The 14,592-nt window shown below is 42.0% G+C and overlaps 1 protein-coding gene across 1 annotated transcript in view; it reads left to right on the top strand.

The window, feature by feature from the left end:
• The window catches only part of LOC138452878 (uncharacterized), a 337,850-nt gene that overhangs the window by 53,650 nt on the left and 269,608 nt on the right, over window positions 1-14,592 (top strand). Inside the window, exon 4 of the mRNA XM_069605225.1 lies at window positions 7,801-7,907. Within this exon, the coding sequence (XP_069461326.1) occupies window positions 7,801-7,907 (107 nt within the window). The remainder of the gene's footprint in view (window positions 1-7,800; window positions 7,908-14,592) is intronic.

The raw sequence follows: 14,592 nt of genomic DNA, 5'->3' as shown, positions 1-14,592 counted from the left end.
CTCTGCTACCCTTGACACCAACCCTAACCTTTAGCTAACCTTAACCACATTGATTGCCTGTTAAGATGCACACGAATTAAATGTGTGAAAAAGTAAATGTCTGGCTAAGTGAAAGTAGACTCAGTAGGTTTAGGGGAAGTATTCTAGGCGAAGTAAAGGGGGGATAGCCACGCCCCAACTAAGCAACTGTCATTACTGTGTCCTGAAATAAACATCTCTTGCTTTTTTAATTTGCCGGTGATGTGTTTGTGTATATGAAATGTGCACTGTAATCTATTGCCACTGGCTCACTGCGGAATTATTTTAAGATTAGAGGCACTGTGCCCAGTAAGGAAACCTTAACAAGCTGCTTCTCGATTTCTCTTTTCAACCTGTATGAAGAAGCCTTAGCTTTCAAAATGTTTCAACAGTGAGTGCGCATATTGAAATGCATGTTGTCTATGTGCACTAGCTCTGTGACTTTTTCACACGTAATCCTCCTGTTGTATTCAGGGGCTGCATGCTGGAACATATGCTGTCTACAAGGTGCAGCCCTGCGCTAGGAAAAGGCAGTGTGACGAGGTTCCACGTTAAATGCTGGGTCATGTGACTAGGGTGACCATGGGTGCCATGATGCAAGCCCTGGAGGAGGTGAACAGAGAACCTCCCCAGGCTCCCTTGTCCCTCTCCAGCCTTTCAAAGTCACATATCGAGTAAAGCGCAGGTCGACCCTGAGACATGATAGACCAGGATCCAGCAAGCGGTGGGGAGCCTGGAGCAAGAACCACCTTGGGTAGGAGCCAAAGGCCCAAAGGTTTGACCGTCAAAGGTCATTCAGTAGCCAACAAGCGGAATCTGAACTATCAGGGAGGGTAGGAAACCAGGCAAGGGCCCCATGGTAAAAGGCCCTACTGGCGTAAGAGTGGATCCTCTTAAGCCTAAAACCTCCTTATGGCTTTAAAAGTCAGAGCGTATTGCACAGACTCACCGCTGCCAACAACCTATTGCCCAGGGACTAAACACAATTACATCTGTGCCAGAGCTGCCATCATTCCTTTTTTTTAATTGTTGATTGAGAACACTCAACCTTTAATAATACATAATAAACAGAATACATTCCATTAAAAGAATTTTATCTCACATTGACAAACCTGAAAACCAGTGCTTCGGGTATTCACATACAAAATGTCATTTCTCATCAAATATAAACAGAGTAAAAACACGTAAAATTCATAGATTATCACCCTAAAACCTCTTCTAAATTCAGTGCTCTAATAAAACATGTGACTCCTATAACTGTTGAAGTAGTCCTGCCCGCCAAACAAGTATGCCATATCACATCAGTATCTAATCTGGTAGGCGTATGAAATTACTTTCCTACATGAACCCTACGCAAATTGCTCAAAGCAGGACAGTCCATTACCCAATGTTTGGGGGTCTCCAACACACCTATTTGTTTACAGAATCTGCAAGAACTCAAGTTCCCTGGAATCTTGTTATATCTCATCGAGATTTGTTTGGAGCGCAATAGATTCCAGCGAAAATGAGGGAAAAGTGTATGGGTCAGTTTGTCCGAGTATATACTAAGGAAGGGGGCTAACACGCCCCTCCTTTTATAATCGTTCCTCAAATATTCCAATGATGGCTAAAACTGGAACCTTTCCAGTGTTAATGACCAATCCTGTTGGTATAACAGTACTTACACTGCCTGGCTAGTCAATTAAGTCCTGGACAGAACAACCTATCTTATCCAATAACATATTACACAGCTCCCGAAGAGCTTGAATTCTACTCTAACACTTCTTAATGCAAAAAGCATTAACATCTTCAAATGAAGAGTTGACTACAGGACATAGAATCTTATGGAAGAGTGATAATGTTTTCCAGTACGCTCTTGATTTTAAGGAATCTAGTCCTAATTCACAGCAAATGACTGCTATTGGAAAACTCATGGGTACGTTTAATACATGTTTTCAGATTCTTCCCCCCAAGACTGCCAGATAGTCTAGAGTAGCAAAGGGATGGGTTTCAATTCCATACAGGAGCTTGGGAATGATTTTAGCCTCGTAGTATTTTATAACTGGTTTCAAGAAGAACCTGCCAAACTTTATGTCAATCATCTTTAACTGGATGATCATTTTCAAACTTAACTCCTTCAACCAAACCAGACTCTTCTTCGAAGAGGACCTCACAGGGAAGCCCAAATAAATCAATGAGTCAACACTAGTGACCACCACCGATTTTCCGATAAACCACTTAAAGTGACACTTCTTCCTAGTCTTAGCAAATCTTATTATTTTTGATTTTGTAGGATTCATAATCAATGCGTGATCCTCCATGCAAGATACAAAGGAGGTAATCAGGTGTTGAAGACTGATTTGGGTGGCATCGAACAGAAACAAATCGTCTGCATCCGAGAGTCAATGAAAACGCACATTTTGCAATTTCTGAGATATTAGAGAGGCATGAGACAGTGCGTCCTCGATATCAGCTAGGTATACATTCAATACAAAGGGAGCAAGCACACATCCCTGTCTCACCCTGCGAGAGGTTGGTATTTTCCTTGATAAGACCCCCTCATTATTCAGCCAGACTTGAATCTCCGTCTGGATTAGAGACCAATTAACAGATTAAGAAGACCAGCTGGAATACCCCAACTTGATATTTTCCACCAAAGCAGCCCTAGATCCAAAGCATGAAAGGCTGCAGTCAGGTCGAGGGCAGCCCATAAATGACCTCATATTTTGCACTCCACGGCAATTGCTAAACTGAGTTGATGACTAATCCGTTCACCACTGTTCCCATCTGACGCCTGAAACCAATTTGCCATTTGGAAATTCAACCTGTCTCAGCCACCCAGGCCTCCAGAAGATGTAGCACAATCGATGCAAATACCTTGCTATCTGTGTCAAGGAGTGCTATAGGCCGATAACTCACAGGCTTAGCTCTATCCCCTCTATTCAATGCAATAATTATGTTTCTAATGTGTATTTTCTATGACCGCAGGTGCCAACGGCCACTACAACTCATGAGACTCAACACAGGAGCATTGATTTTTCCAGAAATGTGTTTGTGATGGACAAGCCAGCACAAGAGACGTTTAGCTGAAAATAGCTCCAACAGGACCTGTGTGAGGAACTTCCATTCAACATTGGCTTAATGTAAGGAGCCATCAAGTAGCAGCATAACTCACCGCCACAAGTCTGTGGACTGGGCACTATCTGATGCCATCAAAGCAAACTTACCAGCAAACCATCGTGAACCACAGAATAGAACAGCAATAAGACCGACACTAATAGGCAAGGTGGAGGTTCAACCCAACTAGGGATCAGTATGAGGCTTCACACTCAGCCATAGAGACAAAATGAAAACAGCTGTGCTATCAAATTCAGTTCCTGGGAACCGATCCCCACGCTCTGCTAGTAGCGAGAGACAGCTGATAGTGGTCTGCTAATTACTGGTCCTGCAGGTGGGCCTGTGTAAGTATAAGAAGTCCCAGCATCTAACCGTGTGTGTGTGAATTGGCTGTTGGTGCTGGAGCAAGAGACAAAGTGCATCAGTGCACCAAAGAGGTGGATAAGCCGGAGGATAGAAAGAGTGGAGGTCCTCCAGCAGTATAACGAAAAAAGAGGCAAGGCAGCAAAGAGGAGGTTGTAAAGATCAGAAGACATTATAGCAGAAGGAAGAGGTGGTGGAAAGTTAGGGTAAAGCGAGATTACAACAGGAGGGGGTTGGAGAGGCGGTGCTGACTCAGAAGAAAGAGGAGAGGAGAGGAAAGAGACAATAAGAGCAAATGAGGTTGGCAAGAAGGTGCTGGAGATGAACAAGGAGGACTATGAGAAGCAAGAGGTGAGAGAGAAAGTGATGGTGGAAGAGGTGAACAATAGCACAATTAGGGAAGTTTTGGAGAGCAACTATCTGGTGGAAGCAAGGAGACAATATATGAGAGCAAGGAAGAAGCTGTAAGCAGGGGTTCTTGAAGAGAGGCCAGAGGGGAGGTGAAGAAAGAGGGCCGGTGAAGAAAGAGGGCCTGATCATTGTGGGGCATCAAGGAGGACAGGGAAGAACGAAAGTGAAACAGTGGAGGAGAGGGGACAAACAAAGGAGGTCAAGAGAAAGAGGAAGTGCCAAAGCCATGCAGCACCAGACTGTAATGGCTACCAACCCAGTGCAGGCAGAGATTGTGACGGAGTCTGCCAGTGGCACCAGGGGCCCTGAGCCTTGCCTTTCTTAGGCCCACAGAGGTCTGAACTAGCACTGCAAAAGCCTGCAGATGTGGCCCAGGATGCAGCGACCCTTCAAGCCCAAGGTGGTGGAATTTGGTGGCAAGGTGACAAACACAATGAAGGAGCAACCAATTAACCAAACCCAGGAAGAAGTCCCGGGACACTTAAAACCCCAGGATCACTGAGTGTCAGATCCAAAGGGAAGACAAGGGTGAACTACTGTCCTTAAGCAGGCAGGAATAGCTCACAATTTTTTTAAAGTCCCATATCCCTATTTTCAGACTCCACTAAACACTTTCAAAGTTTTCTCAGTAAAATAAACCTCTTTCAATGACAAGTTCTAGGTTTTGAGTTATCTGCTGATCAAGTAGCTGTGAAGCAGGCTGTTGAGTTCTCACAGTCATTTCAAGGCCCACTCCGCTCTTCCTTTCCCGATGCACAAAACAATCAACCTCCTAATTAGATTATGATGACATGTTTACACATACCTCTAGTTCTGGGTGGACAGTGGATTTGCGTTTCAAAGGGCAGTGGGGATTTCAGCAGCAGGCACGTTGGAGCTGCAGGTTGCTTGAAATGTACATAATTGGGACGTTATATTTTCTGTTGATCTTTTTGGGTGTCTTCTTCTTGCTCGATGAAGAAGGGGTAGACATATTGTTATTTGTGCATAGGACATTTCTCTCTTTAGAATCCTGAAAGAAAAATGTTTTTCCAAATTCATGTACTTTACATGCTTTTGGAGACGCTTATTTGTTGCTTAGCTTTTTTCTAGAGCCTTCCCTACCCATGGAGGGTGCGGGGTGGACAGTTCTTTATTCTGCTTTTAACTCGTCAACTGTGCTCTGACTCACTCTCTTTCTTGTGAATCCAAGTTACCCCCTAAGCATTCTAAAATGAAGCCTGGACTGTACTACATGTCCTCACTTTGCTCTAGACCCACCCTTCCCTGGGGCGTAAAAGGGATGACATGGTGCCAAACGTCTAAGGTTTCCCTGATGGGCGCAGGGACTGTGTTTTCATCCCTGAAGCTACATTGTGGCCATTTGTTCTAGAGTCGGCTACAGTCTCTGTGCAACCTATCAGTCAGCTAGAAGAGACACAAGCCAGTCATTAGCAGAGGAGGCCTCAACATGGAGATGGAGTTTAGGAGAACCAATAGTTAGCATGTTCCCCCCTATGAGTACCTGCAGTGATTCATTAGATGACCTCCCAAAATTAGGGAGGTGCAGGAACCTTGAAAAACACATTTTGCACCAACCATTTACCAGAATCTGCAATAGCCCTCATTCTACATGGATTACATGTTCTTCCAGTGTAGTTGCTCAGGCATAATCGTTCCTAGAAGCTGGTTGTCAGAACACTTGAAGACTATCAGACCCTAAGCACCTGTCCCGGCTTTAATTTTGCTTTCCTTTAAACATTGTTAGTGTAACAGTTTAAGCAAAGGTTCCTTTACGTATTCGGTTGTCAAAATAGGTATAATAGGCAAAACATTTTTTAACTTTGTTGAAGTGTTTATAGTTCTGTCTCTTTGGTGAGAAAGGTTTTTTTGTATGTCTTATTTTTAAAAGGGGTTATTTATTGTTCTCATTATTTGCACTGGATCTAACACTATTGTGTGATATACTTTGATGGGTGTGCAAAGCTCCTCCCCGTGAGACCTCCACAGCGTAAGCATCCCCCACTTAGTTACACTACTGTGATGGTTATGTTCTGCAAAAAAAGTTTTGTTTCTTACAATGACACATTATATTTGTCTATAGGGTTGTTATCCCCAGGCTCCGCAGTTGTAGTACACTGTGTCAGAACAGTAGATGAAGAACAATTTTTTTTAAATTGTTTTATTTTATCTGGTTAAAAAATGTTCAACCTTTCGAAACGTTTATAAAACTTCATCAATGTTTTATCATAATCAAAAACATAAATTCACATGTTTTTGTTAACATATTAAAATAGTTTTAATCAGATCATTTGCAATATTGGTTTACCAATCCAATTTTCTCATTAAGTACAGCTTCAAGATTTAAAACTCATATAGCATATCCATTCTCGCAAGTTTCATCATTAGTGATCTCATTAATTACTTTCAGTGATATCATCAATAGAGGAAAAAGGGCAGATCTAAAATATTCATTGTTGCAATTCTAACTGTTATTTTCTGTGTGGAGAATATCTCAAACCACAGCTCCTCATTAGATTTTACAGTATACATTATCGGCATGCATTTATAGAGAAGCATACGTTGCGCGGAGAATGTCTTATATTCAACAATAATATGCTGAAATGTCTCTCTTAAAGTTTTCACCATACAAAATCGACGAAATCTCGATTCAGACTTAATTAGGCCTCTTCTTACCAATATATCATTTACTGGCCATAGATTAAGTCAGAATCTTAATATTTTCGATCTTAATTGAGAGGAAGGGCATTTACCAAGGTAATCTGCCGTTGTGCACAATCTCTTGTGACCAAATAGACTCCTGTTGAAATCAACCAACTGTAAGCATTTCTCTCGTGTAGTGCGCCAGTCTAGGTGATATAATTTTGTTTTCACTCTTAAGGGATTTGTTAGTAATACATCAATCGTAACATCCACTTCTTCTAATGCATTAATTATATAAGATCTCCATCCCATGGGAAATCGGTGGTTAGAAGTTAATAAATATTTAGCTAGGAGAACAATTGAATTGAGGAGTAAATCAGCCAGATCTATATTGGTTCCACGCAGGTCGATTTCATCGCATCCCGGAGGCCCGGACCGATTTTGGGGCTGCGGGGAACCATCTCTTCATTTTCGCACCCCCTTCCCTCTCCAAGTGGGGGACACCCCCGCAAACCCCATTCCCACTACGTCCCTCTCCCCCAGGCCCAGTTGTCTACTCTGCCCCCCCGCCACCCTCAGCCTGCACTCCTTTTTCTGACACACACACAGGCACAACATTCTTACCCACGCCCATTTATGATATACACACACATATACGCACATTCCGCCCCCCCCAAACCCCTCCTTAACTCAATTTCAGCTGCCTTGGAGTTCCCCTCTTTGTGCACTGTGCAGTGAACGCATGCGCAGTTCCCGACAAGCTGCCTCTCTGTGAATTCTTTTTGCAGATTTTGCCCAGTTCGAATAGGACTATATGTGACTAATTTTCACATCCTGTCTCTGTTTTTGTTCACACTGGCCATTTACTTTTGTTGGTATGGATGATATGGTTGTTATGTGCGCCTTATGTCCCGCGAGCGGGGTGACGTAAGGCACATTCTAACAAAGCGCCCGCCCTTCCGGAAGGGAAGGGCAGTTCCGGGCACAGCCCACACCGCGAGTGTTGTGCTTTTGTGTGGCTCCTCAGCCCGGCCCCCATGCATGCCCTGACTCGCTCTCTCTCCCGCCGGCGCACCGGCAGGGTGAGCCCTAACAACGGTAGAGCACCCAATGTGCCTGTCCAATTACATGTTTACTTCCGTTCTTAGTTTCCTGATTGACCTAGTTTCAGACAGATATTGTTGTTTGTGATGTAGAGTCTTTGACATGTTTGGTGGGTAGAGAGAATTGCACCCTAAATTAATTAATTACCTTCCTCTTTTCTTTTAGGGACTTAACTTTGATGAGAGTATTTCTGTCCTTCAGAGTTTTAAAGAGACAGATAGTACCGACATCAGCAAACGGCCTGTGTCTTCCAGGAAGAATAAAGAAACTGGGTAAGAGAATGTAACGTTTTTTTATGGAACTGAACAAACCAGAAATAAAACATATTTTTGGAAAAACAACAGAAAAAAACTATCTGTTTCAATCTAGGAAAGTGCGTTATGTTTACAGTTTTATTTTGTCAAGCAGCCTTGCGACTTGAATTTTGTTTTAAGCCACAACAGCTAGTAGGGAAATGTACCAGCAATATTTGTTGTCTGTCAACCATGTATACAACGCTGACTTTAGTTCAAACTTAGACAACTCATTTCTTTTTATCTTTTTTCTTTTATCTTATTGCGGATTGGTTTAAATTAAACCTTTCACAAATAATGTCTTATTCTCAGGTAATCTAAATGTTTCTTCAAATGTATTTTCACACAATTCAAACAAAGGTGATGCATAGCTATCACTCTTCACAATGGAATGAATAAACATGTTCAAAGCGTGCCGGCTCTCAGACTTCTTTTCCCTCGCCAAGGTTCCAGTACTCCAAACCACTCTATTTACACTCCACAGTAACCCTCTGTGTGCATCTTTCTAAATTCAGCACACTAAACAGCTGCAAAAAAACATGTTGTCATTTTTTTTTCGGTAACTTGCCACAGTAGTACTAAACTCTCGTCTACTGCACGAAGGATGGCAGTCTAGACCTGACCAATGACTTTTTTGATCATGGGTGTGATGTTTAATGCACATATCAGTGCTGATCTCAAAGTGGCCATGAGTGATTCTAATGAAGCGGAGGTATGGGTTGTGTTGTAATAATTTCCCAATGCACATTTTTGAATGAACAAGATGCCGGTTTTGGACAAAACCTTGCTGATCACAGTGTACAGACTATTAATGAATGCACCACCTTGGGTGGCCCAGCCAAGCACCCCCTTTTTAGATCTCCACTGCAACCCATCTTTACATTTTAACTACATTTTGTGACTTGTGTGTGTAGTTGACATGGTTGCATTGCTTACAACTGAAAGTTATCAGTGCCTTTTGAAGTTTTGTTTCATCTTACTGGTCCTGAGATGACCGACCTCTCAGTTTCTGTAGTCCAATCATCTCTCTATTGTTGTCGATTGAAAGTTTGCACTAGTTCTAGTGTGGTCTTGGATAAAGTGGTTAGGGAAAGTTCTAACTCATTGTCTCAGGCTTGGCTGTAAATGCATAACATTGATTCTTTTGGGGCACTGGATTGGATAATTAAATCCATTATGTCAGTTAAAAAACAGCCAAGGTTATGAAGTTTAAGCAGTCTTTTTTTTATCGGCAGTCAGCACGCCAAGTGTCACCTCTTAAAGGTGTTAAAGGACTCTGATTCCTCCACTTTATAGAAATAAATTGACGACAAGCAGCAATCTGAACCTAGTGCTTGGGATCAAATTCTATGTTATTGCTCTAGTCAAGATTCCCAAACAACGTAGACGACTTGCCACAAATTCCATCAATAAGACTCTAGTTGATTATATGGTCTAATTATTTTACTGAGGATATGGTGGTACATATAATAACTAAGTGCCCACTATTGAATGAATCCTAGGCTAGGCACTGTTCCTGAAAAGCTGGATGTAATTTAGATTGTGGATTTAGAGCCATTAAGTGCCCTGGGGCCAGATTATGTGTCTATGTAACACGAATCCTCATATACAGGCACCAGTTCATCTTCTCTTGATAGTCTGTTTTAGTAACCAAAATTCTTCCAGCAACTTAGCTTACCTGTTCAGTAGTGCCCATCATCAATAAAAAGACAATGTAGAGACCCTAAAAGTAACAGGCCCATTTCACAGAGTGCCATATTGAAGCTACAACTGAGATATGTCATAATCTGTTGTTGAAAATCAGCAAGTACTATGGGGTTAATCAGGGTTCTCTCAACTTGGCCTTCATGAACTTGTTGATGGCTCTTAATTAAGCAATAGACTTTGAGCGGGGGGGGGGCATTACCACTTCAGGTAATGCCCCGGGGCCCATAGTTACAGGTCCGAGCGAAGCGTAGTTCCTTCTCTCTTTCTGTGACTGCCATTCAAAAAAGTAAACAAAAAAAATGCCCACCATGCAAAGGAGAGAAAGGACTACGTGTAGTCCCTTCTTCCTTTCCATGACGGCCTGTCGCAGATCAGGAGCGGACGCGCTGGTGACGCAAGTTTTCCCAGCGTGTCTGTTCCTGATAAGGACAGAAAAGAAGGTAATGAATTCAGAATCTTAAGTTGTCAGATGCTCATTTAGGGCTTTTAGTTGGCTTTATCATTCATTCCTTGATCAATATCTCTATTTAGACAATGTATCAAAAGTCAAAATTCTCCCGCTTTCTTGATCAATAACTCAAATTTGACAGTGTATCAAAACCAAAATTCTCCCTTGACATGTGTTTCGACACGTGTTTCCCCGCTTGTGTATTTTAGTGGTTCCTCAGGAGGGTTATAGTCATTGTTCTGACTGAATTCATGTAACACAATATTTAGCTTTGTTTTAATAACAACATATAATTAATGTACTAAAAATATATATTGTATGCTGTTTGTTAGTAGTCCAGAATTATCTTATTAGATCACATTGTAACTGTAACTTACTGTTTTGGAATGGTATGAGTCTATATTGGTCTTGTCTTTATAGTTTGGTTATGTAGTATTAATCACATCCGCAGTGATCTTCAATATTTTAGGTTCATAAAGTCCTATAGAGGTAGCATGAAATAAGGTTTGGTATGAGTATCTTTTACTATAAAGCATGGTGGCTTGAAAGTAGGCACAGAGAAAGATTCAGTCTAAAGAATTTGTTTTGTTTACTTACCTGTATTGTTAAGGTAGATTTCTCCTTCCTATAGTTTTCAAAGTATGATAACTGAATAGCGTTAAGATGGTTGCCTTTTTATAATGACGTGATAATGCGATTGTGTTGTTTTTACGCGATGACGTCATCACACATCTTCCATCTTGGATCGGGATACAAATAGCATTGCTCGATCCTGATATTATAACATATTCTAATGTGAACTACATTTTTATTGTGGCCAATTGCAAGGTTTTTTAGACCTCATATGTAATCGTTACAGATTAAATCCCATTATATTATCGGTACTTAAGTTTTTATATGTGATAAATTTACCTGTTGTGCCCTTTACACCAGTCAAAATATTGAAATAGTTAGTGGTGTAAAATTACATTTGTGGTTTATGATTGTGTCATACCTTTGTCAGAGGCAGAACTAGCTAATATGCATAGCATGTTGTTTCAGAATTTTGTCTCTAAGCTTTCAAACTTTAACCAGATTTTTCCTGTAAAATAAAGTTAGTATAGTATCATTGGTATCAATTCAATTCAAATACATATTAGAGTAGGTTAGTCATTTCTGAATCTTCGTTTGATCCTGTATAGCAACAGTCCATTAAACATATCCACTGTGCTTCCTTGCATCACAGAATGTTTTCCATGTTGCCTCCTCGTGGAGGTATACTGATTTTCTCTATTCCATAGAACTTGATCATGTGTTTGGACTCTCCATGATGGTATTGCTGGGCATGGTAGCCCAATGTAAATCTGAGGTCTTCATTTTTGATTGTGCGATGATGTTCCTGGATTCTATTTTTTAGACGTCTGATATTGCTTCCTATATATATTTACATACATTTGCACTGTATGGCATAAAAAAGAACTACTTTGAATTGCAGTTAATGAATTGTAAGATTATTTTCTTGGTGCCATTGGGTAGATTGATTTCTTTTTTGCCATTGATTGAATGAGTTCCTGGATATTTCTATGCTCCTTCGATTTTACAATTGACAAAAGTTTTGACTTTTTTTGGCAGAACTCGTGGTCAAAACACACAGTTTGTCGTAGGTTGCTCTTCATTCTAGGGGCACGCGGTTTAGTTGGAATTGGTTTAAACACACATGTGATATGCTCCCAGAAATCACTGGGTGAAAAGCAGTCCACTTCTGCAAAGGCTTCAAAGGAAGACACTAACAACTTGTACAACCTACTAGTTTGATTATTATCAATCAGCGCTTGCCATGGTACCCTCATCCGTCCCCTGTGTCCCTCGGGTAAGTACTATCTGTGCAGTATTTTGCAACTTGCATATTTATGATGGGTATTGATTAAGATAATGCCCCTCTCCTGCCATACTAGCTCCCATTCCTCTTGGTAATCTGCCTATTCAGATTCCATCTCCATTAGTCGCCTTCCGTTAAGGGAGATCAATTTGGCTGTTATCTTATCGTAAGTTATAGCATGTTTAAACGTTTTTTGTGCTGTGCCAATTTGCCACTGCAGTGAGTTCACAATGCCATGTCTTGTTTGGAATTGCATAATGTGCACCGCCTGGGGTATCCGGATGATGGTCTATGTAAGAAAACAAAAACAAAAAGGTAGAGTATGGTAAGAGCATGTACAGATTTAGATGACCATCAGCATGGTTGTGATAGTTTGGTCGTGTGTCAACCCTGATCAAGCAGATCAAAGAAGGGGTGCAGATTATGGAGGGAAATTCTGTGGCATCTGAATTAGGGAGTACTATTCCAGGGTGGCAGTTTCATAGTACTAGTAGCAGTGCAGCTGTGTGATGGACTTGAGATGTCCTCACTGGACCCTTGATGCATGGAGACTTATTTTCCAGGGTTACATGTTACTGTCTCAAGACAACGCCCAAGACAATAATTCTGGGACTCCTAACCCCAGCTGCCAAAGATGGCAGTGGCAAGGGCTGACTGTATCAAAGGAGAATGTGGTAAGAAACATAAAGTGTTAGCAGAAAGGAATAGGATTGGGATCCATCCATCTGTGTGCCGTAAGTAGTTTGCCCCAATCAAAATGGAGGATCGCGTTGTATGATAGTGACGAGTGTAAGGTGAAATTTGTTACCCTTAAATAAATATGAAAGCATAGTGCATCCTAATGGATTAGAGTGAAGAGTCTATGGTTCAGTGTAATATTATATAATAATTCAGGGATCTATTTGTGTGCATAATTTCCCACCCAGCAACATATCTCATAGATCCAGTAGATTTAACCTTGCTAACTACTAGATTGAGACTCCCATTTAGAGATGGGTATATGTTGTACTTCCGTTCGTTTAACTGGAGCTTGCGGCTAAATAATACTGGCAGACATATCAATGCTGTCATAATAAGTCATTACAAACAGTGAAAGTACTTTAGAGGACCATTTCAAGATACCACACTTTAGAAGGCCCCCAAGTACCTAGTCAGGGGTAGGTAAATATAAGTAAGGCAGTAATTATGTCCTACCATTTTTGTAGTAATGATGGGATTAGGCCCCCAGACTCCTTTGTAGGCACAGACCAAGAACCCACTTAAGCTCTGGACCAGTGGAGAGAGTCAGTGTTGCTACCATGAATCTGAGAGATCACCACCAGTGCAGCTGCTCTTGCAGCAAGCACAGATGCTCAAAGCGAAGCTCCAGACATGTATATCGTCATCTCTTGCTTCACCCCCAAGAGACCAGCACTCCTCGGGACTAGTAATGCAGTCAGCCTGCACATCTGCTTTCTCCATGGCAAAGTGCGCTAGATGTTTCTCCCCTCAGAGCTTAGCATGTTTGGTTTACCTCCATGCACCTCACCAGTAATCCACATTCTTTAATCATTTCCCTGTATTATCCTAGGTTTTAAGGGCACAAATCACACTGGGGTTTCCAGGAGAAAAATCACAGTAGGGCACGAATCCCACTGGCACACACAGCAACAAGATCACGGGAATCACAGAGCAAATGAACATCCTCCCGACCCACCACCCTCTAACCTATAACCAAAAGAAAGTTCAAACCCTACTCCATGGCCCCATACATGGACCAAGTCAAAAACTCCCACCAAGCCCTCTCTCCTCTGTTCGCCCATTCTATTGAACGGGCCATTATTGACTTCTATAATAATCTTGCCACCTCTCTTGGCTACCACTATCCAACACTTCTTCACCTCCTGTTGCCCTCACTCTCAACCCTGGGCAACCTCAGCAATCAAGCAAAGATCACTCTCCCATTCAGGTTACTGCTTACAAGGACTCTCTCAAGGTCCTCACCACTGATCTTGACTCTGCTACATCATCACTATGCAGCCACCTCTGCAAGCTATCCATGATTCTGCAGGCTATACTCTCATCCCACAGAAAATGCTCCCTATCCTCCTCTATCTCAGCTGATGTGTTTGCCTCTTACTTTTTCAAAATTACAAAGATTTCAGATGCTATATCATGCCTCCTACTTCTCCCACCTCCCCCTTCTCTACACCTCCCATCACCCCCACTCTCTTAAGTATCCCGCTTTGTTCCTGCATCCCCCACCATTCTCTACCAGTCATTTGCTCTGCCAACATATACTGTGTTCCTTGCACCCATAACCATCCCTCACCTCTCCTCTGTCTTCAACCACTCTCGCTTTCTCTCTATGGGTATTTCCCCTGCCTGCTATACAATGCCCACTGTCATCCCCATTGTTAAAAGAACCCACTGCTACTCACCACTGAGGTGCAAGGGGATAGCTTAGTGTCCATCTCCTAAGCATTGACACAGCTGCAGTATTTTTAGGGGTTGTTCTGCGAACTGGTGGCAGTATGCTGCCAGTCTAAAAGTCTGGGGAGGGATGCACTTAAGATCTTTTGACTTCTTCCCATGTCTATGCATGATGCTTCAGCATATTGGACCGCATAGGTGTGGTACCCAAGTTGGTCCCTGTCCTCCCTTGGCACATT

This window comes from Ambystoma mexicanum, chromosome 4p (assembly GCF_040938575.1).
Source record: "Ambystoma mexicanum isolate Mex_15411 chromosome 4p, UKY_AmexF1_1, whole genome shotgun sequence".
Taxonomy (NCBI): Eukaryota; Metazoa; Chordata; class Amphibia; order Caudata; family Ambystomatidae; genus Ambystoma; species Ambystoma mexicanum.
The sequence above is the reverse complement of the archived record's forward strand: the minus strand, read 5'-3'. Positions and strand labels throughout refer to the sequence as shown.